This window comes from Danio rerio, chromosome 21 (assembly GCF_049306965.1).
Source record: "Danio rerio strain Tuebingen ecotype United States chromosome 21, GRCz12tu, whole genome shotgun sequence".
Classification (NCBI taxonomy): domain Eukaryota; kingdom Metazoa; phylum Chordata; class Actinopteri; order Cypriniformes; family Danionidae; genus Danio; species Danio rerio.
The window spans coordinates 15,230,923-15,257,243 of record NC_133196.1 but is presented as its reverse complement, the minus strand read 5'-3'; the positions used below and the strand labels follow the sequence as shown (position 1 = coordinate 15,257,243).

The 26,321-nt window shown below is 33.7% G+C and overlaps 1 protein-coding gene across 1 annotated transcript in view; it reads left to right on the top strand.

Moving 5' to 3' along the window:
- niban2a (niban apoptosis regulator 2a) overlaps nucleotides 1–26,321 on the top strand; it is a 57,281-nt gene continuing 30,960 nt past the window's right edge. Inside the window, exons 1-5 of the mRNA NM_001080586.1 lie at nucleotides 1–215; nucleotides 8,429–8,559; nucleotides 12,217–12,345; nucleotides 12,601–12,706; nucleotides 15,617–15,784. Of these exons, the coding sequence (NP_001074055.1) occupies nucleotides 161–215; nucleotides 8,429–8,559; nucleotides 12,217–12,345; nucleotides 12,601–12,706; nucleotides 15,617–15,784 (589 nt within the window). The 5' untranslated portion in view covers nucleotides 1–160. The remainder of the gene's footprint in view (nucleotides 216–8,428; nucleotides 8,560–12,216; nucleotides 12,346–12,600; nucleotides 12,707–15,616; nucleotides 15,785–26,321) is intronic.

The window sequence follows — 26,321 nt, the reverse complement described above, 5'->3', positions numbered from 1 at the left end:
CGCACGCAGTCAGTGAAGCGACGTCAACGCGAAATGAACGCAAAGCTGTAAAGTGAACAGGGATGATTTATTTGGCAGACACGTTTTTGTAGTGTTTTCTTGAGTTTAAGATTCAAAGGAACTTTCCTCCGTATCCGTGGCTGTCATTTAAATCGCCATCATGGGTGACGTGATTTCTACCAATCTGGACGATGCCAAGCGGGAGATGATTACAGGTAAAATGCGTTTGTCTTTGTTTTAAACAGTTGGTAGAGTTTTGTATTTTAGAGTTGTTATACTTCATTAGATGTTTTAGTAAACGGTGGAACACCGAACCCAAAATATTAAGGTATTTTAGCAGATGCGTGTAACTTACTCTAAAGATACGTGGGACAGAACGCGAGACTCTAGAGGCGTTTTCACAAGAAAAATACACTAAAATAAAATGTCCTGTCATGATTTATGAGTCAGCCAATGTCTATATGTCTAACTTTTTAAAATGTCCCACGTGGAAGAAAAAAGAAATAAAGTAAGTCACATAGGTTTTTACAAGTGCACAAAGGTGAGTAAATCATGAAAGAATTTTGTTAACCACAGCGTGTGTACACTAACCAACACGTTTAAAATAACCCCGACCGCCCAGTCCATACTGGTTTACATTCCTTTTTGAGGAAATGGTGACTAATATTTGTCTCTTTAAACAAACCTAAGTTACTAAGAGTCATTTAAATGTTCCTTTTAAAAGTAGTTTTGTGGATGTAGATGTAATTTCTGCCATAACTCTACTTAATAAAAAAAAATAAAAAAAAAAATATATATATATATATATATATATATATATATATATATATATATATATATATATATATATCATCAAAACGTCATGACAACATGTGTTTTTGTTACTTTTACTTTATATTAATGGTAATATGATTTCAAATGAAATGGATGTTTTTAGGTTTTTTAACTGATGCAAGTTGAAATTACTAGTACATTTATTTTGATTCAACTTAATTCAAGGCAACAAGTATTTATTTTACAGTGTAATAATGTTAAGACTATGCATTTTGATCTTGTCCAGTATTTTGGGCTGCTATTTTAGTTCCTCTGCTTGGTTTGGAGAACTAATAATGTCCTGCAGAGACACACTTCCATAACCATATATTAGTTCCTCTCTCTCAAGCGTGACAGAAATAATCACGTTATTAAAAAGACGCATGCTTTCCTCATTAAAAGGGTTTTATTCTTTGAAGTGTGCAGTACCGCAATTAAGTTTACAGCACATTTGCTTAAGGAGTTTTCCTAGAAACTTCCATAAATATTTCATAGTTTTCCTGCGCCAACCAGACCGACACGTGGGAAATGAAATGTTAGCAGTCCATAATTTGTGACGTCATTGGTGGTTGCTGTGTTTTGGAGCTTCGTCTCGTTTTCCCTCAAGCTAATCATAGAAATTATTTCTGTATGATATGGACATTGCCTAACTGTTCTTTAAAACCATTTTCAGTTATGTAAAAATTTCTGAGAGAAATAACATTGAATTAAAAATGGTTTAAGATAATTTCCGAAGTCATTATGAGAAAACAAAAGCTCTTCTAGCTATGACTGGAAAGTTTGGAATTTGGATTACTACAACTTTACACACACACACACACACACACACACACACACACACACACACACACACACACAGAGAGACAACTGTGTGTTAGAACAAGTCAGGACTAGTTAACAAACAACTTTAGGTTTCATTGTGTGTGTGTGTTTGAACTACCTGTCTGGATCTTTCATTGATGACGGTCACTTGATGAGCATCTGCTTCGTGAAATAATTGTCCCATTTAGAGCTCATTTCTGTGGAATGTTTCTGTGAGATCAGTGCAAGGTGAATCTAATGCAGATGCTTGTGCTTTCCTAATAAAATGCTGACTCTGCCCATTTAAAATGAACCGTGTGGGGAGATGTTTGGTCTTCAGAAGTGTAAGCCACCCTCATAGACACCCTCCATGAAGCCTGTAGAAGTTATGAAGATGTCTGCTGTTGATGGACATAAGGTCAAGAGGTTGACGGGAGGTTTTTGGACACAGGAAATTCCTTTCGGGATCTTTAGACCTCCCTCGTGAACTATTTGAGTGTGTTTTCTGAGAGAGTGAGCGCAAGTGTGAGCATGTCTTTGAGTAATGGGGAGGATTGTCTTAAGGTGTCATCAGGCCCTCATACTTTTCTGTCTGTCTGTCTGTCTGTCTGTCTCTTGTCTTTCATTCTCTCGCTCTGATTTATGGATAGTTCATCTGCTGACTGTGCATGTGAGAGGGGATGTGTGTCAGCTTTTGATCTTCATGGTTCCCCTCTTGCAATGATTAATGCATTTGACTTCTAGATCCAACAATTGGGGGATGTTTGCCTGACCTAATTGGAAGACAAATGCATCTTTTGGCCATTTGTTGAATCTACGATGAAAATTGGGGGCCTGAAAATGCAAACATTTAAAAGTGGAATCACGTTGTTAATTGCACAATTTAGAGAAAACTGATGCATGCACATGTTTAGTCTATAGGCATGTATATGTGAGTACTTGACAATCAAAACAACATAGACGTGTGCTGTGTTTCTTTATTAAGTCACATCACCAACTACTGACCTGGCATGCATAATGCAGCTGTTTTAGTCATTTTTGAGGGGATGCACTGATATGATATGTTTGTTTTTTCCTGATACAAAACCAGTTTTAACAAATGACTTTTTTCCCAATTGCTATACTATTCAGACATTTTGCATCCTTGGAATTATAAGGTTCTATATGTGTTCTGAATGATAATAACACATTGAGCTTCAACGTTTTTGCATTCCATAGCAAACAATATGTGTTACATTTGTTTATTAAATAAAAAGTCTTAAAATGTAAACAACTTATAAAATAAACATCCCGTAATGTAAATAAGTTGTCATTTAATAAGAATGTTGAACTCAATTTTGACAAAAATGTCTGATAGCACCTTATATTTTCAAGGTGACGATTTGTACACTAAAAATGCAGAGTTTCACACAATACCTTCTTGTTGTCCCAACACAAATCAATTAAGGCCCAGTTTCACAAACAGGGCTTAGATTAAGCCAGGACTAGACCTTAGTTAAATTAGGCTATTTAAGCCACATTTATAAAAATGGCCTCAGAAAAATATACTACTGGTGTGCACCTGGTGATAAAATATGACACTGACATATTTTAAGACATCTCACCGCAAGTTATTTTGAGTTCATACAGCTCAAACATGCAATTTAATCTTGACTAGCCTTAAACCTTGTTTGTGAAACCGGGGGTAAGTTAGCTTTAATAGTTTTTTACAAATTTAAGCGGATTGAACTTGAAACTATTAAAATGTCCCGAAAAAACCTTAATAATTGTTGTTTTAACTCATTTTAAACATTTTGGGGTTTAAAAAAACGTGTTTTTGCTTTAAAATGTGGATATTTGAACTACAAACTAAAACTTTATAAGATTTTATTTTTTAATTTTTTTATGAATTGTATAAATTCTGTATAAATACAGCTATTAAATACTGCAATTAAAATTCTGTAGCTCCTGATCAACTATAATTCAAACTCAACATTGCATATCTTGCGATGTGACTATTTTGAATGTGCACATTGCGATATCAATGCTGGAACAATATATTGTTTAGCCCTGTACTATATTATAAAAAAAAAATAAATTTCAAATGAATCTAGACTGTAAAAGATGCTGGGTTCCACACAATCGATTTGTACTGGGACAACATGAAGGAATTAACTTAACTTTTACAACTTTAAGTGGATTTAACATAATTAAGTTGTCCCCAAAAAACTCACGAATTGAGTTGTTTCAGCTCATTTTAAATTAGAAGTTTAAGCAAACTGCAAACATTTTGTTGAGTGTCTGCTTATTAGTTTGTAATTGTTTTGAATTATTTTAAGGACAAGATTTTCGTCCAAGTAGACATCTGACCTACTAACCTTGCTTGACCCTTCTTAAATTTAGGTTGTTAATTCATTAGATGCCACAGACATACAATTTTGTTGATCTTTGTACAGAGGAAATATAATCAATAAAGAAAAAAAAAGATAACATATTTTTTAAATTATTTTTTTTTAGACTCACTACATAGCTGTACTTGTTAGGGTAATAAATTATTAATTAATTTGTTTATTATTATTATTATTATTATTATTATTTTATTATTATTATTATTATTATTATCAGTCCATTAATGTAGATTTTCCACAAACACACTCTTTAGGCCTCAGTTTTAAAACACCAAATCTAAAGCATTCTGATTGAAACGTGTCTTCTTAAGATGTGACGAGTGACGAGATGTGCAGTGTTTACAGTGGCATTACATTTCAAGGTTTACGTAGCCGCTTTCCAGTGAATTCGACATCAGCGTCTGTTACATCTGTGCTGATTGTCTTTGAAATACTTTCTGCAAATATACAAGTGAACGAACACAGTAGAATAGTCAACACGAAGCCAAAGCAAACTGAGTCTACAAGTTATTCTAGTTTAATACAATAGTGGAGAACGGTCTGCCTTGACAGACTCAGCGGCTGCTGCGTTCATGCAAATACAACAACATGCTTTTCATGTTCAAATGTCCTGTAACTAGAAGCTCCTAATCTGATGAAGCACTTAAGAAATGAGGTGTAAGTGGAGAGATTCCTTCCTGTGCAGAGTGCAGACCAAGGCTATAGTACAGTAAACCAAAATACTCAGAAGGCCATCCGTATTTTCAGGTGCACTGCTCTAAATTCAGCTGACATCAGATGTGGCCTTCTTGCCTTTCCGTCCCTGTCAGGTTGTTCCTTCCTGTTCCCATGGAAGAAAACATCTTTCACATAGACTACAGTACTGCGCCAACTTTCATCCCAGTGCTGAGCTCGTGTTAATGTTAAATGCCAGAGATATCATTTGTTGTAAAACTAACTAGACCGAGATGCTTTGAATGTGGCATTCAAATCTAATTGCCTCTAATCATGCGTCACTTTTTCCATTTATCGGGCTCTTTATATAAGCAAATTCCTCTTCATGGCACCATCTTCTTTTCATAAAGCTTTGATAAGCCTGCAGGCTCTGGTCTTTTTCATTTTTAATGTGTATGTTCATACAGCGTGTTTGTATGTTTCCACACTTGACTGTTTTTGCAACTCTCTCCCTTTATCAAGAAATCCCTTTTATTGTTGGACTTTCTTTGTGTTGTAACCCTATTGAATTTCTGGAAAGAGAAATGTTCAGTGTTTGCACTGAGAAAATCTATTTCCACATGACCGTTATGTTGAAATGATGTACGTGAGGGTTGTTCAATTTGGGTGATTATTTTGACTATTATAACTGTAATTTTGCAGTTATGTCTTAAATATATATATATATATATATATATATATATATATATATATATATATATATATATATATATATATATATATATATATTAATAAAAATAATATATATTAATAAAAATAATATATATTAATAAAAATAATATATATATATATATATATATATATATATATATATATATATATAATAAATTGACAAAATATATACAGTAATTAATTGTAATGTATAAAATATACATGAATATTACGTATTAATTGTGTGTGTGTGTGTGTGTGTGTGTGTGTGTGTATATATATATATATATATATATATATATATATATATATATATATATATATATATATATATATATATATATATATAAATATATAAATATATAAATACATATATATATATATATATATATATATATATATATATATATATATATATTATTTTTATTAATATATATTATTTTTATTAATATATATTAATAATGAATGTATAATATTGTTTAAATATTTGTATATTTTAATAGATTTATTTGGTGCAATATATTTTTCATTTTAAAATACTTAAAATACTTGTCTTCAGAAATTCTATAAGCCGTATAGGGCTGGGATAAAAAAAAAAAAAGATTACTATTTTCTTTTCTTTTTCACATATAGTCAAGCTAAAGTGTATCTGTGATCAGATACAAGTAACAGTCTCTTATGCTCTAATCACTTTGTACTTCTATTCAAAACCATATTTCCACAATTGAAAGAAATATTCTGGCATGGCATTGTTTGATTTAGATTAATTGATCAAATCAATGATCGTTTATTATATACAGTCTTTAATCCTTTAACTGCCAGCTCAACTGGTTGACTATATTTTGACTGTTTTAAATAATGACTATTAAAGTCATTTAAAGAATGATAGTTTTAAATAATGGTTTACACACAGCATTGTTGGTTTACAAAAAATCTAACCAAGATAAGCCTGTTGCACTATAACAATAGATTTTGCTTTTATTGTTAAAAAAAAGAAATAGAAAAAAAACTTGTTAAATGAGAATCTGAGATATGTTATGGCATACTTCAAAAAATAAAGATGATTTAGTTTTTAATGATTGTTTTTAAATAAATTGGTCTTACACTTCATATTGTCAGATTTTATATAGTATATGTGTTAATTCCGGTACACTTACCTTAAACTGATACATTTACATTTAGTCATTTAGCAGACGCTTTCAACCATTTGGTTTATATTATAGAAATTATGGAATTGAAAAAATGCATGGAATGTGTTAATTAGTGACAGGACATTAGAAAAAATTCTTGATGGTGCAAAGGGTTAAAGATTTTTTTTTACCTATTTTTTTTTAACCTGTGTCCATTCATTGTATGCATCCACACACAGTCTAATCTTCACCACAATGGTAAACCTACACATTTTAGCATAGGGGAAATCCCAACATTGGAAGCCATGAATTAGTCTTTAATGTTGTACTTGATAAACCAGTGCAAAAACACGCACAATAACACTTAATGCCGGTTTAAGTTGACCAATAAAAAAAAAGTTGACTCAACTTTTTTTTTTTAATCTCATTTACTCGCCCTTCTCATGTTCAGACCCAGTTTAACTTTGAAAATCAAATAAAAGTTCAGGGGTAAATAATGTATTGGTGCTCTTTGGGTAAGGATTCATAAAGTAAAACTTTTCAATATACTGAACTGAGTCTTGTGAACATAGTGTTCAAATTAACTCCAGACACTTCTATACTTCGTTACCCTGGTGAGAATTATAGAATTATTACCCTAGACTTATAAGGTTCTATCTGACATTTTTTTTGTCAAAAATTGAGGTATTGACATTCTTATTAAATGACAGCTTATTTACATGATGGGATGTTTTTTATAAGTTGTTTACATTAAGACTTTTTATTTTAAAAAAACAAAATGTTACACACATACTGTTTGGTATATCGAATGCAAAAACTTTGAAGCTCAATATCTCTAAATCATTCAGAACGCAGATAGAACCTTATAATTCCAAGGTGACGAATTGTTTGCCCAAACGCGTAGGTGCAGTTTTATGGAATAACCATGTTAATAATTGTAATTTATTTCAGATATACTGGTGTAGAACGCTGAGCAAATGTAATTTATTACAGATTTATATCTACATAATAATATTTTTTAAAAGCTTTTTTCGAGTGCCTTGGACTTCTTTTTTGAGTTTCTTTCTTCTGTTTAACAAAAAGTTTATTTAGGATTTTTTATTTTTTTCACTTTTATGAAAGTGTATGGATGCCACTGCAACCAGCATTCTTCAAAATGTCTTATTTTGAGTTCAATACAAGAAAGGAACTTGAATAGGTTGTTAAACCACATGAGAAAAGTAGATGTAGTTTTCATTTCATGGGTGAACTATCCCTTTATGTCTAGCTTTAATCATTTCAAATTTTGAGTACATGCAGCTTGTTTCTTTCAGTTCAAGGAAGTTTCATTTCAAAGTGATTTTATTAAATTAACTGCACTGTTCTTTATTTATTGTATATTCTACTCTGAAGCATTCAAACAATGCAATATTAAAATCACAAAAGACTGACATTTTTGTTATCGCCGTCCCCTCCCACTTCCAATTTTTTTTTTAAAATCACCAATGCACGCACACACACACACACACACACACACACACACACACACACACACACACACACACACACACACACACACACACACACACACACACACACACACACACACACACACACACAGGCCCATGATGTGCATTTGGCAGCAGACCGTAACTTGTATTTGACACTTAAGGTCTAGTCAGCGAAAATCTTGGATCAAATTACAGCTGTGTTTTGTTTGGTGTTGTAGGAAGCCAGGATTCTTCTGTCTGTGTGTTTGTATCTTTATCTATTGTTGTGTCTTTTCGCTATTTGGAAAAATTCACAACTAAAAGACTAAAACTAAATCAATATGTGTGTAATGAATTTGCAATTTAATTAACGTTGCACTATGTAGCTGTAAAGTAATCATTTCTTTCCTATGCCGTGGTTCTGGTTGAACACTGACAATCTCATGTTTCTGTTCCCACCCAGCCCACACCAGTAAAGTGATGGCCGAGTTTGGGAGGTTTTATGAGCAGCAGTACGCTGTGGCTTTATTCAACAGCGTGCGCTTTGAAATTGAAGGAGGAGGGAGTATGCAGACACAACTACTACACAGAAAGGTAAAGTCTCCAATGCTTTCCTCAATTTCATAAACCTATGCAATGATGTAATCTCAGAGCGATTGTGGAAAGCATGTCAATATTCATGAAGTAGGGCTGAAAGAAATGTCCAGCATATTGTCCAATCCACGTTAAAAATATGATTAGAAATGAGCCTTCCTGCTTTTTCTTTTGTTTTTTTATTGTTTTGTGGTTTCCCTCCTCATTTTGAGGCTTTCTGTGGTCGTGCTTATCGGCATGGAGTTGGATAAGAGGAAGTGGAGCAGATTTCACACAAGTTAAATACCCGCAACAAAGGCCTGAATGGCAAATACACACACGCATACACATAAAAGAATCAAAGGATCTTTCCAATACCCCTTTTCCACCAATATTATTCTGCTGCAGCTTGTGCAAGCCATTTCCCCTGAGCTGAAATTCAACTTATGACAAGTCTACTTGCCCACAAATTAACTTTGAGCCCTACTATTTTTTTATATATAAATAACTAGTTACTTTAAAATGGGGAAAAAAGCTGAACTGTCGCACACCATTACACACAGCTTGTTAGTTCAATATAGAAATTGACCAATATTCAGATTTTTTTTATTTGCGTTTAAAAAACAACTTATAAAGCCTCTGTATAAATTATAGAACTAATAGCAAGCAATTAAATCCTTAAGTTGCATGTTCAGGAAGCCACTAATAAATGAAAAAAAAAAACAGTTTAATGTTTACCTGAACCATGACTACAATTGCATCATCATACAGCTGCGATATATATATATATATATATATATATATATATATATATATATATATATATATATATATATATATATATATATATATATATATAATATAATTTCTTTATTTTTTTTGTAGATTTTGGAAGTTCTAGAACCGTCTATACAATTGTATTTTTTTTTTTCAAGAAATGCCCGAGTTTTGCGTAAAATGTTATAGTGTATATGCCAGACCTATATGTGGAGCTGTAAACAAACAAAAACAGAGCTGAAGGATACACTATAATTGCAGAAGAATACATCGAACATGTACTTGAATTCCTCCTTCAGCTCGATGAATACAGATATAAGCAGGACACCATAGTGAATTTAACAATATTTGATGTGTGTAGTTGTTAATGCATCTCTACTGGTTGCCTAGCTAATACCGCAAATCAGGTTTTATTGTAATAGTGCTAATAAACAGCAGTGCAAACACAGTTCTGTAATCTGTCATTAGTTATTAATTGCTGGGCTTTTCCTCCCCCTGGTCAAATGGTATGATGACATCATTGTTTCCAAAGAGGAGCATTTTTGCTAGGGGTGTCCATATTAATTGGTTTTTCGAAACACCACAATGCGGATGTGGACAGTTCTGTATTCAGTTCAGTAATAGATCATAATCGGTTAGTTCGTACTGACGTCATTTATCACCTATGCGTGATGTCATGGTAGAATACTATTGCGAAGGAGGCGAGAACGAGTAAATAAAACGCACCTACTACTTAAAAAGCAGATAATTGAGTTTGTGGACAGTCTTTCACTGACACTGCAGAAAGTACTGCACGAGCTGCTATTTAACTACTAGGGAGAAATGCTTAAAAAATCCATCTCTGTCTCTCTCTTGCTTTGGACATTTGACCCGTTGGCATGTTTGTGAGGTAACTTTTCCTTTCCTTTTGGCTGTTAAAGTGATACTTGTAGATCCAGACATGAGAGTGCCTGTGGTGCGAGTTTTCTCCACTGTGTCTATTACAGATTGCCTGTGATAACCGCGTATTATATGCATATAGACTGTGACCGCGGCTGTTCTTCTAGTAACACTCATCGGTTTCATTTATAGAACCAATCGCAGCCCTTTCTGTTAAGCGGGTGAAGACTATGCCAATCGTACTAGTTTAAGAACTCGCTTGACAGCGCCCAAAAAGCAAGCGGGAGAATATTAACATTAGTTTTTTTGCCATAAATACTCGTGCTGTCTTCTGTGCATGTATTGGAGTTTTGTCTAAAACATTCAAAAAGACAAATAAAAGTAAAGGTACAGTTCATATATCTGCTTGTGTTAAAGGACAAAATTGTATTACAAATAAAATATAAATATTAATATATTTATAGATTTTAATAAAAAAAAAATTCTTGTATTGTAAAGAAAAAATCTAATTGTGGTTAAAAAAACATCGGCAATGCACTATGATGCACCGAGATATCGAATTGAACCAAATCGATGGCATGATAATCATAACCGAACAGTGAGAACAGTGTAGGTTCACATCCCTACTTTTTGCCCTATGCAATAATGGGTGGCATTTTGAGGTTTTTTACTCTGTTACTTGTTATTCAAAAAGTTAGTATCGGGGCACCAACAATGGTAGTTTTGTGTGGACAGAAGGCAGAAAGACATTAAACTTTTGTGGATTTAAATTTGTTGCCGTGTGGATGGGGCCTAAAACCAAACCTTTGTTTTGTGTGCTGTTGCATCTCTCTTATTAACTATAACTCTTTCCTATCCTTCTTAAAGGGATAGTTTACCCAAAAATAAAATAATACTCCCCATTCACTCGCACTGAAGTGGTTCTTTATCTGTTAAACACAAAAGTAGATATTTTGAAGTATGTTAGAAACCTCTGACTATTTATTTTTATAGTTGACAAAACAAGTACTAATGATCAAATGTTAAGTCAGTGGTTCTAAAATTAAAAAGAAACGTTTTCAATTAAAGTTATTTTGTGTTCAACTGGAAAAAAAGAAACTCAAACAGGATTGTGACAAGTGAAGTTTGAGTAAATGATGACAGAATTTTCAGTTTTGAGTGAACTATCCCTTTAAATTGATTATAATGGCAATGATCTATGTTTGTCCAAACTTTCTTGTTGCTAAATGACATCCCTTTGTATAAATGATATCCCCCTGGGATTTTGAAATGTAGAGCTTCTGGAGTGAAACAGTTAGTCGAAGGAGCTGAAAACCAGCATTTCTGAAAAAAAAAAAGCATAGAATCAGAAACCTGCAAAATGTTGGTCAAAACCATTAGATTGCATTTGGCTTAAGAGAAGAAAATGAGTTCCATGATTATCTCTGTTATGTCCGTAACTGTTTATAAAGTAAAAAAAAACAAAAAAAACATCAACCTTCAATTTTGGACATTGTTTTCTTTAATCTTTGGTTTCAAAATCTCACAATTACCAATTGTCCTTGATCTTAAATTGGTCACAGTAGTCAGTTGGTCACAACTTATTGCAGATCTGGAATAAAAGGTGTACTTTTTTAAGTTCTTTCATTGCTATGAGCCAAGACAGCTGGACTTGAAAGTATCCATCCGTATTTATTTGTATTTAGTTGCAGAGATTAAACGATTACCTGTTCAAAGGCATGTGTGTTCACCAGCAGTAAATTCAGCATCCATTACCCGAAAGCTGTGGTCATGATTGTAGACATAACACAAGCTTGAATGTCTTTTATGTCGCATTTGCTCCACCCATTTCTTATTTTAGGCTGAATAACTCAGATCTGTGTTATATAAACATGGTTGAAGCTGGCCCTTTATATTTTTCCAGACTGTTTGGAGTGTTTGACGTTGGTCCTCTAAACATGATTCATTGTTTTGTTAAGTCATGCTTTCATCTAGAAAAATTTAGATTCGCATTCATTCAAAACATGTTTGTTCTCACCGCAGGATCCTCTAAAGAACAAATCCATCTTCTCTGGAGGTCTGTTTCAGTATCTGGAAGAGAGCAAGAAATGGAGAAGCCGCTTTTTGTATGTGAGCGACTCTTACAACATCAGCTTGTTTGAGAGCAAAGCGGTAAGTGCAAACCACTTACTTACTTCAGTAAATGGATTATTAGTTGTTGTTTTTGTTTTTTGTTTTTTCGTGTTTACCACAAGCACGCCCAGGTTGGATAATTAAACGTAAACACAACAAAAATGATCAGAATGTTAGTCTATTGTTACTGGACTTCATTTGATTCTAAGGCTTGTTGCTGTTAGTGGATGTGCACGTCATTTCCCCCACTGCTGATTTTTAGCTGGCTGTTCTTTTTCGTTTGTTTTTCTGTAGGCACATGATCGTGGTCTCCACTCCAAAGGGGTCATTAACTGTGCTGGTTACAGAGCCCTGACCTCTATGGAAGAATACCTGGAGCTTCTCAATAGCAGCCTGAGTGGTGAGATGCACATTGAAATTATTTATATGCAAGTAAAGGCCCTTGCACACCGTTGCACACTCGCGTTTTCCGTTGACGTTTAATGGCTCGTGACTAAATAAAGGGCGCAAATGGGATCATGCACACCAACGCGCCAAACGCCAGGCGCAAAAGCGTCATTTAAAAAAAAAAAAAACGCCTCTTCTCGTTTTTGTTTTGCAGCTTCAAAACATTTTCCACCAATCAGATTGGCACTTTTGGTCATGTGCACAAAGCTGCTGAAGTTACAGTAAACAGCACTTGGAGGCGCTTAATCACAAAACTGTCAATGCGACCGCACATTGAAGAAGATGCCAAGAGGTGATATGAACGGAGCTACTTATTGTTCTGGTAAACAATAATCACTTCTTCATCACTAGAGCTGGAGCTGCTGCTTGAACCATCCATAACAACAAGCGTGTCTACTTTGTCTTCGTCTTCTGTGTTACAAGTGGGTGTCAAAAGCTTTAAGTTAAGTAGTGCCATCTAACGTCAAAAAGTAATTTTTGCATACTCTTTTGCTTGGCGCCAGTGAAAATCGCTTGGGTTTGAATCCGGAAAAACGTCTTGAAAAACGCTGCCGATAAATGCAAGCGCAAAGTGTCCTGGTGTGTAGGAGCCTTAAGGTTGAGTATAAAATACTATTGAAGTCCTAAAAGTATATAAAAGTGCCAGTAGGGTTTACAGATGACAATGGGAATCCAAATAGTTTATGTAATAATGGCTTTTCTTAATGCTTTTTATAAATAAATAATTCCCGGAACAAAACCAGGAAATAAAAGTTACAGTGACTGACGTCCACCACACAATTTTAGTTTTCCTGGAACGTGATTTCCTTAAACGCAAAATAAGAGCATCACATTTCTGAACTGTCTTTAATTATATTGTGTCATGTAACGTTGTAGGTCAGTCATGGATAATAAAAACATGTAGCTACAAACATAAATCGCATAAATAATTACTATTCAGTTCATTTCACTATTACGTGCCAAGTGGAAAAAAAACAATTAAACGACACAGAGCCCACAGTTACCTTTTCTGTCATGTTTTCTGGCTAACTTGATCGCTTTGCTTTTGTCTCCTGCTATCCTGATCCATTCACGCAGTTTCATATTTTCAAGATCTCTTTTGATCAGGCTCATTATTTGATTAACTCGTTTTAAAAAATAAAAATATGTGTGACTGCCTCTTTGCCATTTTTAAAATACAAATAATATATAGTTTGGCCATTATGCCATTATTTTGCTCATTGTGCACGAAACAAATCACCAACCAATGAGAGTGATTGTAAACATAACCAAGCCTATTGGCTGAAAATATTATTGAGGGCCAATAGTTAAGCGTGACTTTCACCAAGCACAAGTTAATGCTGGATCTATTCAAATAAATTCTGGAACGCAAAAAACAAATATCTGACATTTTCCGGAACAGGATTTGGCAAAATCCGTTTTAAATTAAGCTCAAATTAGTTAATATGGTGGTGTGGTTATTATTAATATAATGTATAATACACTTTTTTTTTTTACTAATTAACAAAGAAATATTTAGCAATTTCATTTTAATTTAGAATCATACCAAAAGGAAAACAAATCATAAATTTGTAAAAGTATCAAACCAAAATTGTAAATGTGCATAATTACCAAAACTAAATTGGAAAAAAAATTAAAATATTAAGACAATCTAGAGATGTATCTAGTAGTATTTTTTGTAAGCATGACCTGCCAATTTAAATTTTCTTTGTAAGAACCGCATATAAAATAGTTTTTATTATTATTATTTTTTTTTAAATCTGGTCCTTGGCCTGTGCATCTTTAATAGAAATTAATTAATTATTATAAAAAGTGTCTCATTGACTAAGTTTACATCGACTTCAGTAATTGGATTATTTGCCTTAATCTGAAGAAGACCATAATACAAGTTGTTTTTTGAATGTTCCTTTCATCATCCCATTTAACGTGTTATAGCACACAATTCGATTAACGTCATTGCATCACCATGCTATCCACGTTTCCTCCAGAGTTTCATGCGATTTTGAGTTTCATCTTTAATTTGTTGACTCTAACGGCAGACACTTTCACTTTCATTCAGAAACATTTCACGCATACCCCCTTGACAAACAAGATATTGGATGCGAGTATTAACAAGTGTAAAGAGTTTTAATGGAATTTGATAGCATATGCTAGATGGGAAAAAAAGTTCAGCATTTCATGATGCAGGTGTCTGTGATCCTTCACTTACTCAGTAAGTGCAGAGAATAGTGTCAAACCACATGTCTTAATTCCATTTCTGTTTAGTTCCATTATGACTTTAGTCAGATTAAGGTATTAAAAAATGCTGTTCACATTGTATTAAAACGGGATTACTGATGTCCAAAGTAAACATACTAATTTTTTCAAAAATAGATGCAAGAATGAATAGATGCATGAAAAGATTGCTAGACAAATGGATGATTCATAGATTGATGGGTGGATTCATTCACGGATGGATGGATGAATTTATTCAATCATGTATTCATTTAAAACTACTAATTTATAATTTTATAATTAATTACTCGCAAAATAATATGATAATGGACAGGCAAATTGTATTCTCTGTACATTCTGTAAACAACGTTATTTAGTCCAGTGTTTATAAACCACATTCCTGGAGGACCACCAACACGGTTTTCATTGTCTCCTTTGTCTGTCACACCCATTACAGGTCTTTCAGTCTCTGCTAATGATCTGATGATCTGAGTCCGTTGTATTTAGTTAAAGAGACCCAGAAAATGTGCAGCTGGTGGTCCTCCAGGAATGTTGTTGAGAAACACGTGATATAGCCCATTCAGTCAAATCAGTGTAATTTCAAATAAGTAATGTTCGTCTTTTTGTCTTGTGTGATGTGTTGTTTTAGATATAAAGGCAAAAGCAGGCAGTGCCCCATTTCTAAAATGCCCCACACAGTTTCCCCTCATCCTGTGGCATCCATACGCTCGCCATCACTACTTCTGCGTCATGACAGAGAAGGAACAGATGAAGTGGCACGCCGTCTTTCAGGACTGTGTGAGACACACCAACAATGGTGAGTCACGGTCACAAAGAAAGACCAAAAAAAGTACTGTTTTTAGATTTGTGTCTTGTGAGCGTCTGTTTCTCTAGACGAGATCGGTCTTATTTACTTTTTTCATCTTTATCACAATCAGAGGAAACAATGGTTCACATGTTAAAGGAACACACTATTACAAGTCCCCTAAAGTGAAACGGTTATCATTTTTGGATCCATTGATGGTTTGTTGCTTAGCTGGGGACTATTTTCAATTTTTTTGATTAATATTATTGCGTCTGCCACAGCCATGGTGTAACATTTCTTGATTATAATTCTGGATTCAAAATATACTTCCTTGACCTATCGAAAATAGCAACTTATTTTTTTTCCTCCTTTTCAGTCTTAGTACAGGATGTAAATACTGAATTGGAAAAAATTAGTGAGACTCTAATGGTCTATTCTGATTCAATGGTTAATGCTAAGCTTAGCTAAAAGTGCTCCCACCAGACCCAGAGATCAGCTGAATGGGTTTAACTGTTTTGTTCAAACTGACTACCCTTTCGTTATGTTCTTTGCCGTTTTTGCCCCATTGACTTTCATTATAATGACATTTTTTGATTGCAAAGCCGTGACATCATATAATCATGCTTTCTTGATTGTTCGTGGTTTTCCCAGATGGGAAGAGGTAAAACTTGTTATTTTTACTATCAATCATCAGTTGGCACCATTAACCCTTTAGATAGGCCTGCTCAAAGTTTCTGGCTTTTATATGGAGTTCTATGGAATAAAACAAAAGATTATAGTATGTGTGCATAAATACACTTACTATGTTTTGAGAGCCGAGTTGCTTATTTGCTTGCTATTTCTATCAAGGTAAGTGTGCAAAGATCTATCTCACACACACACATGCACACACTATACCACTGGCTTGCTTGGTTGGGATTTGCGGAGCTGCGCATCACTGGATTTGCTCTTCAGTTTTCAAACTTTAAGCAGTGAAATTTAGACCACTTTAAAACACTGAACTAAACTAAACTGAACTTCAGCTCTGAAAACTGATCTGACGCAGTTTCTATTTACTAGAACTTCTATGTTAAGCTGCTTTGACACATCTACCATGTAATAAATAAACATGAATAAATACTCCATATAATATAAACCTTTATATAAGCTTTTTTTGAACTGCAACTGACGTTCAACGTTAAAAATTACAGACTGTACCTCTTCCCAACAGGGAAAACCAGCAACAATCAAGAATGCATGGTTATATTGTGTCTGGCTTTGTAATCAAAAAATGTAATTATATTGGAAGGCAATGGGGCAAAAACTACCACAAACATAACAAAAGGGTAGTAAATTTGGCCAGACTATATTGTTGAATTGTAGAAAAATGTTATAGCATTATCCCAAAATGTGTGTCAAAATAAGATTTGTCACCAAAAATCATTTCATTTGCTGAAACACAAAGACAGTTATGGTCAAATTAAGACTCAAAAATCGCCCAGAGTGGATGAAAACATCCTCAACAGCACTCATGGGGTTAAAAGTAAAAACCTCAACTTTTTAACATTACTGTAGCTGACTTGTAAAATGAGCAAAAAAAAATAAAACATTTTCTTCCAAAAAAAGTGGTTCTTAAATGTTTATTTGTTGATATTTATGTGGACCAGAGACACAATGTCCTACACTGTAAATGTTTTGCCAGATCAACTGCTTTCCTGTTCAACTTCCAAAACAACATGAAAACGAAGCCTCAGACGTTTGCTTTAATCTGTTTTGCGTCATAGCAAGAGACTATTGAACACCTAACTTCTGATTTGTCTTTAGTCGCTGTCACTCAAACATGGCCTAAAAAGAATTTCTAGATGCGTATACTTAAATCCCTGCATGCCTTCTTAAAAATTCATAGTATCATATTACCTTCAACTCCACCCTCAGAAATCACCTGTCGTTTGGCCTATTGCCATATTTGAAATCACACAGCAGGGTGTGTATGCGAGCGGAAGAAAGTGTTTGTTTTATTCAGTCAAAATGTTGAATGCCTTTGCAATGACATTAAGGTGTGGAGGATGTTCTTTCTGTCATTTTAACTGCTGTTGAATATGTAATAATTACTACTCCTTGTGAATGATGTCATTTTTTTAAATTTACAAATAGAATGCATTAATATTATCTTCAAGGAAATTCAAGGAGTGAAACATACATCAGTCACCATCTCAGTATTGACTAAAAATAATACATTTTCTAAATTTACTTTATTCCATAAGAATGTATTTAATCTATCAAAAATTACTAAACTCATTTTATTTCAATTATTAAAATAAACCCAAAAATACTTATTGATGTAAACTGGTTGTTGATTTAATATTTTTGTGGAAGTAATTTTATTTTCAGCTGAGTCCCTTTATTAATCTGGTGTCGCCACAGCAGAATGAACCGCCAACTTATCCAGCATGTGTTGTACGCAGCTGCAACTTGTCATTGGGAAACATCCATACACACTCATTCACATACATACACTATGGACAATTTAGCCTACCCAACTCCACACGAAACGGCAACTGACCCAGCCGAGGCTCGAACTGGCGACCTTCTTGCTTTGAGGCGAACGTGCTACCCACTGTGCCACCATGCAGCCCAGTAGTGGTAGTAGTAGTAATAATATTGGTAGTGGTGGTGGTAATAGTAGTGATAATAATAGTAGTAGTAGTAATAATAATAGTAGTGGTGGTGGTGGTGGCAGCAGTTATAATAATGGAAGTAGTGGTGGTAATAGTAGTGATAATAATAGTAGTAGTGGTGATAGTAGTAGTAATAACAGTAGTGGTGGTGGCAGCCGTTATAATAATAGAAGTAGTGGTGGTAATTGTAGTGATAATAATAGTAGTAATGTTGGTTATTGGTAGAAGTGGTGGTAGTAGTAGTATAGTACTATAGTGGTAGAAGTGGTGGTGGTAGTAGTAATAGTGGTAGAAGTGGTGGTGGTGGTGGTGGTAGTAGTAGTAGTAATAGTCAGGGCTTTACATTAACACCCGCCAAATGCAGGTAGATTTCAGCTCTGGTGGTTTAGACAGACACCTCCACTAGCCACTTTGGCTTATTGGAAATAATTTTCTAGTTGTAGTTTTTTCAAAAGCAGGGTTCGACAATATTCGTGCAAATGTGATCTTAGAATCGAGAAGCAGCAGAACTGACAAAAATAACTGTGTTCGCACGAGCAAAAGAATGCAGGTGAATACAGAAATGAGAGGATGATCACAGCTGATGTGATGCGCGCGACTGTTAAAGTGTGCGCGCTCCCGTTTACTTGCGCAAAGCAACCGTGCCTAGGGGAAGTGCAACTGGTGCGATCAGTTCCCTTTGAAATAGACTGGACAAAGAGCGATGATCGTGCACCCACACAGTGCTGCTACTTTTAAGAGCTCAAGATTAAAAAAAATAATGCACATATTCTTTTGTAAGCAGCAGCGTTCGCTGTTTTCATTTTAATTATTCTTTGAACAGATTATTAACAGGCTTAACCGTGTGCGTGGGATCCTTTCATTATCAAATATCCAATAATGTTTCACCTGCTTTCTTTTGCTTACAGTTATTTTTGTTAAAATGGTTCAATGATCTTTTTTTTTTTTTTTTTTTTTTTTTTTACAATAATATCGCTTTTATGGGAGAGTACTCCCCGCTTATGTGTAGTTAACTGGTGATCTGGGACTTTTAGCCAGGACAGATTACTGTGTATATTTTAGATACACGACAATAACTATTTTTTTAAATGTAATGTTTATTTTTTAAAGAAAAGTTTTGTGGAATTAAATAGTGCACCTATACAGCGATATTTTTCTTCTTTTGACACATTTAAAAATTGTGGCTAAGAAATACTGGTCACACTTAGAATAAGTTTCATTAGTTAATTTTAATTTGCTAACATGAACAAACAATGAACAATACATTTAGTACTGTATTTGTTAATGTTAGTTAACGCTAGTTAATGAAAATACAGTAGTTCATTGTTAGTTCATGTTAACTCGTGGTGCATTAACTAATGTTAACAAGCATGGACTTGGATGTTAATAATACATTAGTAAATGTTCAATTATGATTAATAAATGCTGTACATGTGTTGTTCATGATTAGTTCATGTTAGTAAATGCATTAACTAATGAACCTTATTGTAAAGTGTTACCGAAATACTTGTTTAGTGTGGTCAGAGATAAATTTGGTAAATCAAATCAATCACTCAATTTTTTTTTTGCCCTGAAAAGTCATGTGAAATAAAAACTGAATGCATTGCGACACAACCCATTTGCTCATGCACACTGAGCAGGCTAATACACAATACGCACAAGAAGTTAAATGCATGAGAAGGCATGTGGATATAGCACAACATCTAAATCAAGTCATTTTAGCAAGTCAAAATAAAATTTTTGCATATAAAATATATTTTCCCAACAATAAAATTGTGGCTAGTAAAAAATGACGAGTGGCTAGTAATGTTGGAAATCTACTAGCCACAGTGGCTCGTGATCAAAGAAGTTAATGTCAAGCCCTGGTAATAGTAGTAGTGGTGGAGGTGGTGGTAAAAGTGGTAATAAAAGTAATGATTTGAGTAGTAATAGTGGTGATGGTGGTAGTAGTAATAGTAGTGATAGTAGTATTGGTGGTAGTAATAGTGGTAGTAGCAGTAGTAGTAGTAGTAGTAATAGTGGTAGTGGTGGTGGTGGTAGTAGTAGTAGTAGTAGTAGTGGTGGAGGTGGTGGTAATAATAGTAGTGATTCTACTAGTAGTAGTAGTAGTAGTAGTGTTGATAGTGGTAGTAGTGGTATAAAAGACTATAGCTGCCAAAAAAAATCAAATGTTGAAAGTTTCTTAAGGCATTGCAAAACTAATAAAAATGAATTGTATTTATTAGCTGATTTAGTAACTGCAGAACTTGCAGAGCAGCATAGTTCTGTTCTGCCAAATTCTGACTGTTAACAGAACATTCTCTGATCTACCCCAGGGCATTAGAGAAGGTGCTGACATGTGGTCAGAGGCATTCTCACTTAGGCTTGTCCAGACATGGTGGCAAATTACTAGCTCTTTGGATCAGAAATGATAATGACATAAGATTTCACAACAGATACCATACAATATACGCAGACACTTTTTCATCAGATACCGCTTGGTGTTTCTCTTCAGGGCGTGTTAAGAAACTGCTAGATATGAATTAAGGGTGTGTCTTATAAGAAGTAAAGCTCTATCACTCACAGCCTGACCTGAAGAAATGGATAAGATTCTTCGATAGATAATTTTTGCATTCCTTTCTCCTACTCTGTCCACTTTGAGGAAATCCAGACCTTCAGTCAGGGATTGATCTTAAGTCACTTATTACCCAGAAGACTGTCCTGCTTATTTACCTGCAGGAGTTATGCAAACCATTTTACTTTATTTTATTTATTTATTTATTTTATTTTTATTGTATTTTTTACTATATATATATATATATATATATATATATATATATATATATATATATAATATTATATATATATTTTTTTTATTATATATATACCCCCAATAAATACATAGAAGTATAAATTATACCTATAAATTATATAATTAAAACATTGTTTTCTATCATAGTTTGTCTAATAAATAAAATTGCATCAATATTAATGCATCTGCGCAAATTTATCCCCCACCCCACAATAACTGAGCAGTCCAGCAGTCAAATCAGATAAAGATTAAGTTTTAAAAATGAAACAAATTTGTTGTTTTATTATTATTATTATCATCATCATTATTATTATTATTTTAATTTAAAGAAAAGTCTAAAAAAAAAAAAAAGATAAATAAATAAATAAATGAATACCAAGACTGCATATTAGGACTTTTTGGCATTCATGGCTGGAATATGGAATTTAATTATAGGTGCATGCTGTTGTGTAGCTTTTAGATTTAGAAAACAATTTTAAATATAGATATTTTAGATAAAGTGTCGGTAAAGTGTAGACAAGAAATTTAAATATAGTTGGCAAAGGACCTTCAGATGGGAATCGAACTCAGAATTGCAGTGCTGCCACATACAATATAAGGACTGACACAGTTTCAGTTAAATAGAACTTCTATGTTAAGCTGCTTTGACACAATCTACATTGTAAAAGCGCTATAGAAATAAACTTGAATTAAATAGTTTCTTTTAAAATTACATGCATATTACAGCTTATTTATTTATTTATTTGTTTATTTATTTTTATTTGTTTATTTAACTTTTTTAAAATTGTAAATAGGGATCATTTGATTGTGTTCTGTTCTCTAATCTTTTACATTCCTACTTGCAGCAAAGCCCTGAACCCCACCCCCAAAGGTGCTTTTATTGGCAAACTATTGGCAATATTGGCAAACTTTTATTAGCTAATTATATATGCAATATTTTAAAATGAGCTGTTTTTGATGTATGATCAAGAGTTTATGTTAACACCTTAGAATAATGGTTCACTGGATGATGTTAGTTAATGCATTTACTAACATAACTAGAGTATGAATAATCTTGTAAAGCATTTATTAATCATAGTTCAACAATAACTAATGCATTATTGAAACCCAATTTTATGCTTGTTCACATTAGTTAATGCAAATAGTTAACATGAACATTTAACTTGAAAAACATTAAATATGTTAACACAGATAAATACCATTATAAATGTATTACTAATTGTTTGTTTATGTTAGTAAATGCTTGAATGGACCCTTATTTTTAAAGTGTTACAGAGTTTATTTACAAAAACAGATGGCTCCATTTTTAGTCATTTTCAGGTATAGATATGTTTATGTTGTGCATTGAAGCATACAATTGCAAAAAAATAAAAACGTGATTTATGGAAATTAAGTTTTTTAAGTAGTGTTTTAAAGTAATTTTCTGAAAATTGAGTACTGAAGATATCAGTTGAAAAAAAATGCATTTTTACATTTCTAAAAAACTGGAGGTTATCTGTTTTTGCAAATAAAATCTTCATATATTGCTACTGCTGCTTTACATTTAGCTAATAGCCAGCACAATCTCACCAAAAACAAAAGCAGCGTGGAAGCAAGTCATTACTTTTTGATACAGGATTATGAAGCTTTTCTGACACCAACCATACACTTTAGGACAAGAAATTTGCATTAATTAGGATAAATGTTGACTCATCAAGAGGAAGTGTTGTTTCTCAGCCCTTTTTGCATATTGATTTAAAATGAACAAGTAAAAAGAGACACCCCAGATCAATGTGTACAACAAACAAAGCTCTCCAGGCATTCTGCCAGGCTTTTTAAAAATCCTAAAAGTCCCTGACTCGGTTACAGGCCGAAACGGTCTGTCACGAGTGTCACAAAGTTGCACATCATTTGCCTTTTGACGCAGCAGGGAAGGGCTCTGCAAAGTCCATGAGACCCGCCTGAAGCCGAGGGCAAATATGACTTAAGGTAAACGTGAGAACGCAGCTCTGTGTTTTGGCTAGAGGGTTAACAGAGGGCAGAAAAGATCAACCACATGCAAAGCAGCGGTATTACAGGAGCTGCTCGAAGTGCTTGGGTTTTATTGCAGCAATGGAAAGAGATGCAATTAAATGAATGCACCATATTGCACACACAAAGACTATTCATGAAATTAAGAGAAGGGAAACCGCAGATACACCATTTTAGATGTTTAAGCTTGAACTATATGAACCCGATGGCTATTTTAAAGGAAAGTTCACCTATTTATGACAATTTACATAATTTACTCAACCTCCAGGGTTTCACACAATTACTTCATGTTGTCCCAAAATAAATCGATTAGGTTAACTTAAACTTAAGTAGACTGAACATGAAACAATTAAGCTGTCCCCCCCAAAAAATTAAGAATAGTGTTTTCTAATTTGAATTTCAGCAAAAGTCTTTTTTGTTTGTTTGTTTGTACAGTTGAAATCAATATTATTAGCCAGTAAAATTAATGATGGCGCAGTGGGTTGCACGTTCGCCTCACAGCAAGAAGGTCGCTGGGTCGCTGGTTCGAGCCTCGGCTCAGTTGGCGTTTCTGTATAGAGTTTGCATGTTCTCCCTGCATTTGCGTGGGTTTCCTCTGGGTGCTCCGGTTTCCCTCACAGTCCAAAGACATGCGGTACAGGTGAATTGGGTAGGCTAATTTGTCTGTAATGTATGAGTGTGTGTGTGAATAAGTGTATGTGAATGTTTCCCAGAGATGGGTTGCGGCTGGAAGGGCATCCGCTGCGTAAAAACTTGCTGGATAAGTTGGCGGTTCGTTCCGCTGTGGTGACCCCAAATTAATGAAGGGACTAAGCCGACAAGAAAATGAATGAAAGAATGTAAAATTAATTATTTTAAAAATATTTTGTCTGCATTTTTAAACAATATTTTTAATAACTAGCTTATTTTCTCTTTGCCATAATGAAAGTAAAATAATATTTCATTTTGAAAGAGAGTAGTATTCAGCTTAAATTGCACTTTGAAGTTTTAACTAGGAAATTTAATTAGACAAGTCATTGGACAACAGTTTTTTTTTCCTGTAGCCAACAGAGAATCAAAGTGGACTAATAAAATTGATATTAGATAATGTTATATATTAATATAATATTATATGATAAATAATATTAGACCTTTTAAAAATTGTCAATTTAAAAAAGATGTATTTAATTACAGCTAAACTTAAACAAATGTAACTAATAAACTGGGACATAACAATAATAATAATATGATCTACAGTGGGAAAAATAAGTATTGAACATGGAACCATTTTACTTAGAAAACTTTTTTTGAAGGTGACTTGTTGACTTGAAATTTACACCAGATGTTAACAACCAAAGAAATACATATATGCAAAGAAAACTAAACTAATTAGTTTACAAATTAATGTGTGTAATAAAATGAAATGACACATGGAAAAAAAAAACATTGAACACATGAGGAAAGGGAGGTGTAGAAAGGCAGTGAAAAGCCAGACAGCAGCTGAAATCTCTCAATAGTTCTTTAGCCACCCTCTGCCCCTCCTCAGTGTAAATTAATATTAACCGCTTCAGTCCAACATCTACTGTACATTACCAGGATGACGAAGATGAAACCAGAGTGGACATTTTAGCAAGACAACAATATTAACATCAAGTCAACTGCGTCCTTAGAAAATATATTTTCTGAGAAAAATGGTGACATGTTCATATAAAATGTTCAAATGGATAGCCTGCGGTGAATTCTAGATCTCCATGTTTTCCTACAATGGAAAAACTAAGACTATACTTGCCCATTCTTTAAGAACAGAGATTTTTTTTTTTTATTATTCAACAGAAAAAAAAGCTCTTGCAAGGTTTGGAACCCATTAAGGGTAAGATTAGAGTAGATTTTCATTTTTGAGTAAACTGTAAATTTCATCTGTCTAGATCTTGTGGAATGGTCCAAACTGCTAAAATGTGTAAAGCAGTGGTGACTTGAAGTGCATTTTGCATTATGATTTTTTTTTTGTTGATCTAGTAATCATATTTTCGCTCATGCTGGTGGTTAGGCATTTGTTTTGTTGTAGTTTCACAGTTTCATTGGCAACTGGGACAGTTGGTAATCAATCATATCATCACACCCATTATGACATCATAATGTGGAGACCCATGGCAGAAAGAAAACAAACAGGTTTGAAAATTGAAGTAGAGGTGAATGTCAACTTCATATACAGAGTTGTCGGTACTGTTTACTGTTACAGAACACAATCAAATAGAGTGCTTGAAATATAATAGCAGCCTTGTGCACTAGGTAATAATAACCTGTGACTGACTATTTAGTTAACACCGAAATATTCATGTGAAAGCATTATTCGGATTATTAAATGTTTTCCAGTTTTAAGGTCAAATGATTTCAGTATATCTGGTAAACATAATTTTTTGGATTTCAAGAGTTCCCACTTGGATATTGCTTGATAATATTAGAAGGTTTGGCATGCTGTCCCGGGAGAGAACCCTGAACTCGGAGATATATGAGGGCTCCTGCCTGGATGAGGGTGTAAGGGCGTACGACATCAGGTAGTTCCCAAGAGCTCCTCCTGGCAAAGGTGGAAAGGGGGTGGGGTGGATTGGGGGGTGGGGGGCTGGGGTGTAATTATGAGGCAGTAATGCTAGATGGGATATTTATAGCGAGTTTGGAATAATCCGATTGGCTTGCTAATGATTACAGATGAGAGACCAGCTGCGATCACTCATATCATGTGCTCCTCTCGAAATTAGTTTGTGAAACTACACTTTAAGAGCGACTAGGATTCATTATTTTATTAATATTATTTATTTTATTTTTTTATAAAAATATTTGATAAAGAAAGGTGAGGGGGGGGTGTCACTTGTAGTTTTAAGTTCTGAAAGCAACAGTATTTTGTTTTCATGGTATAATGTATACCATTTGTTTTGGTTAAAAATATTTACCATTAGTTCCTTTTTATTGCGAGACATTCTTTTTAGGTGTATTTCTTTCATTCTGGAACTTAAAAATATGTGAACCTATGTCATGAAAATTATATTAATATTAAAAACATGACTACATGTAAAACTCAGTCAAAGAAATATAGTTTAAATGGAAAAATGTTTTA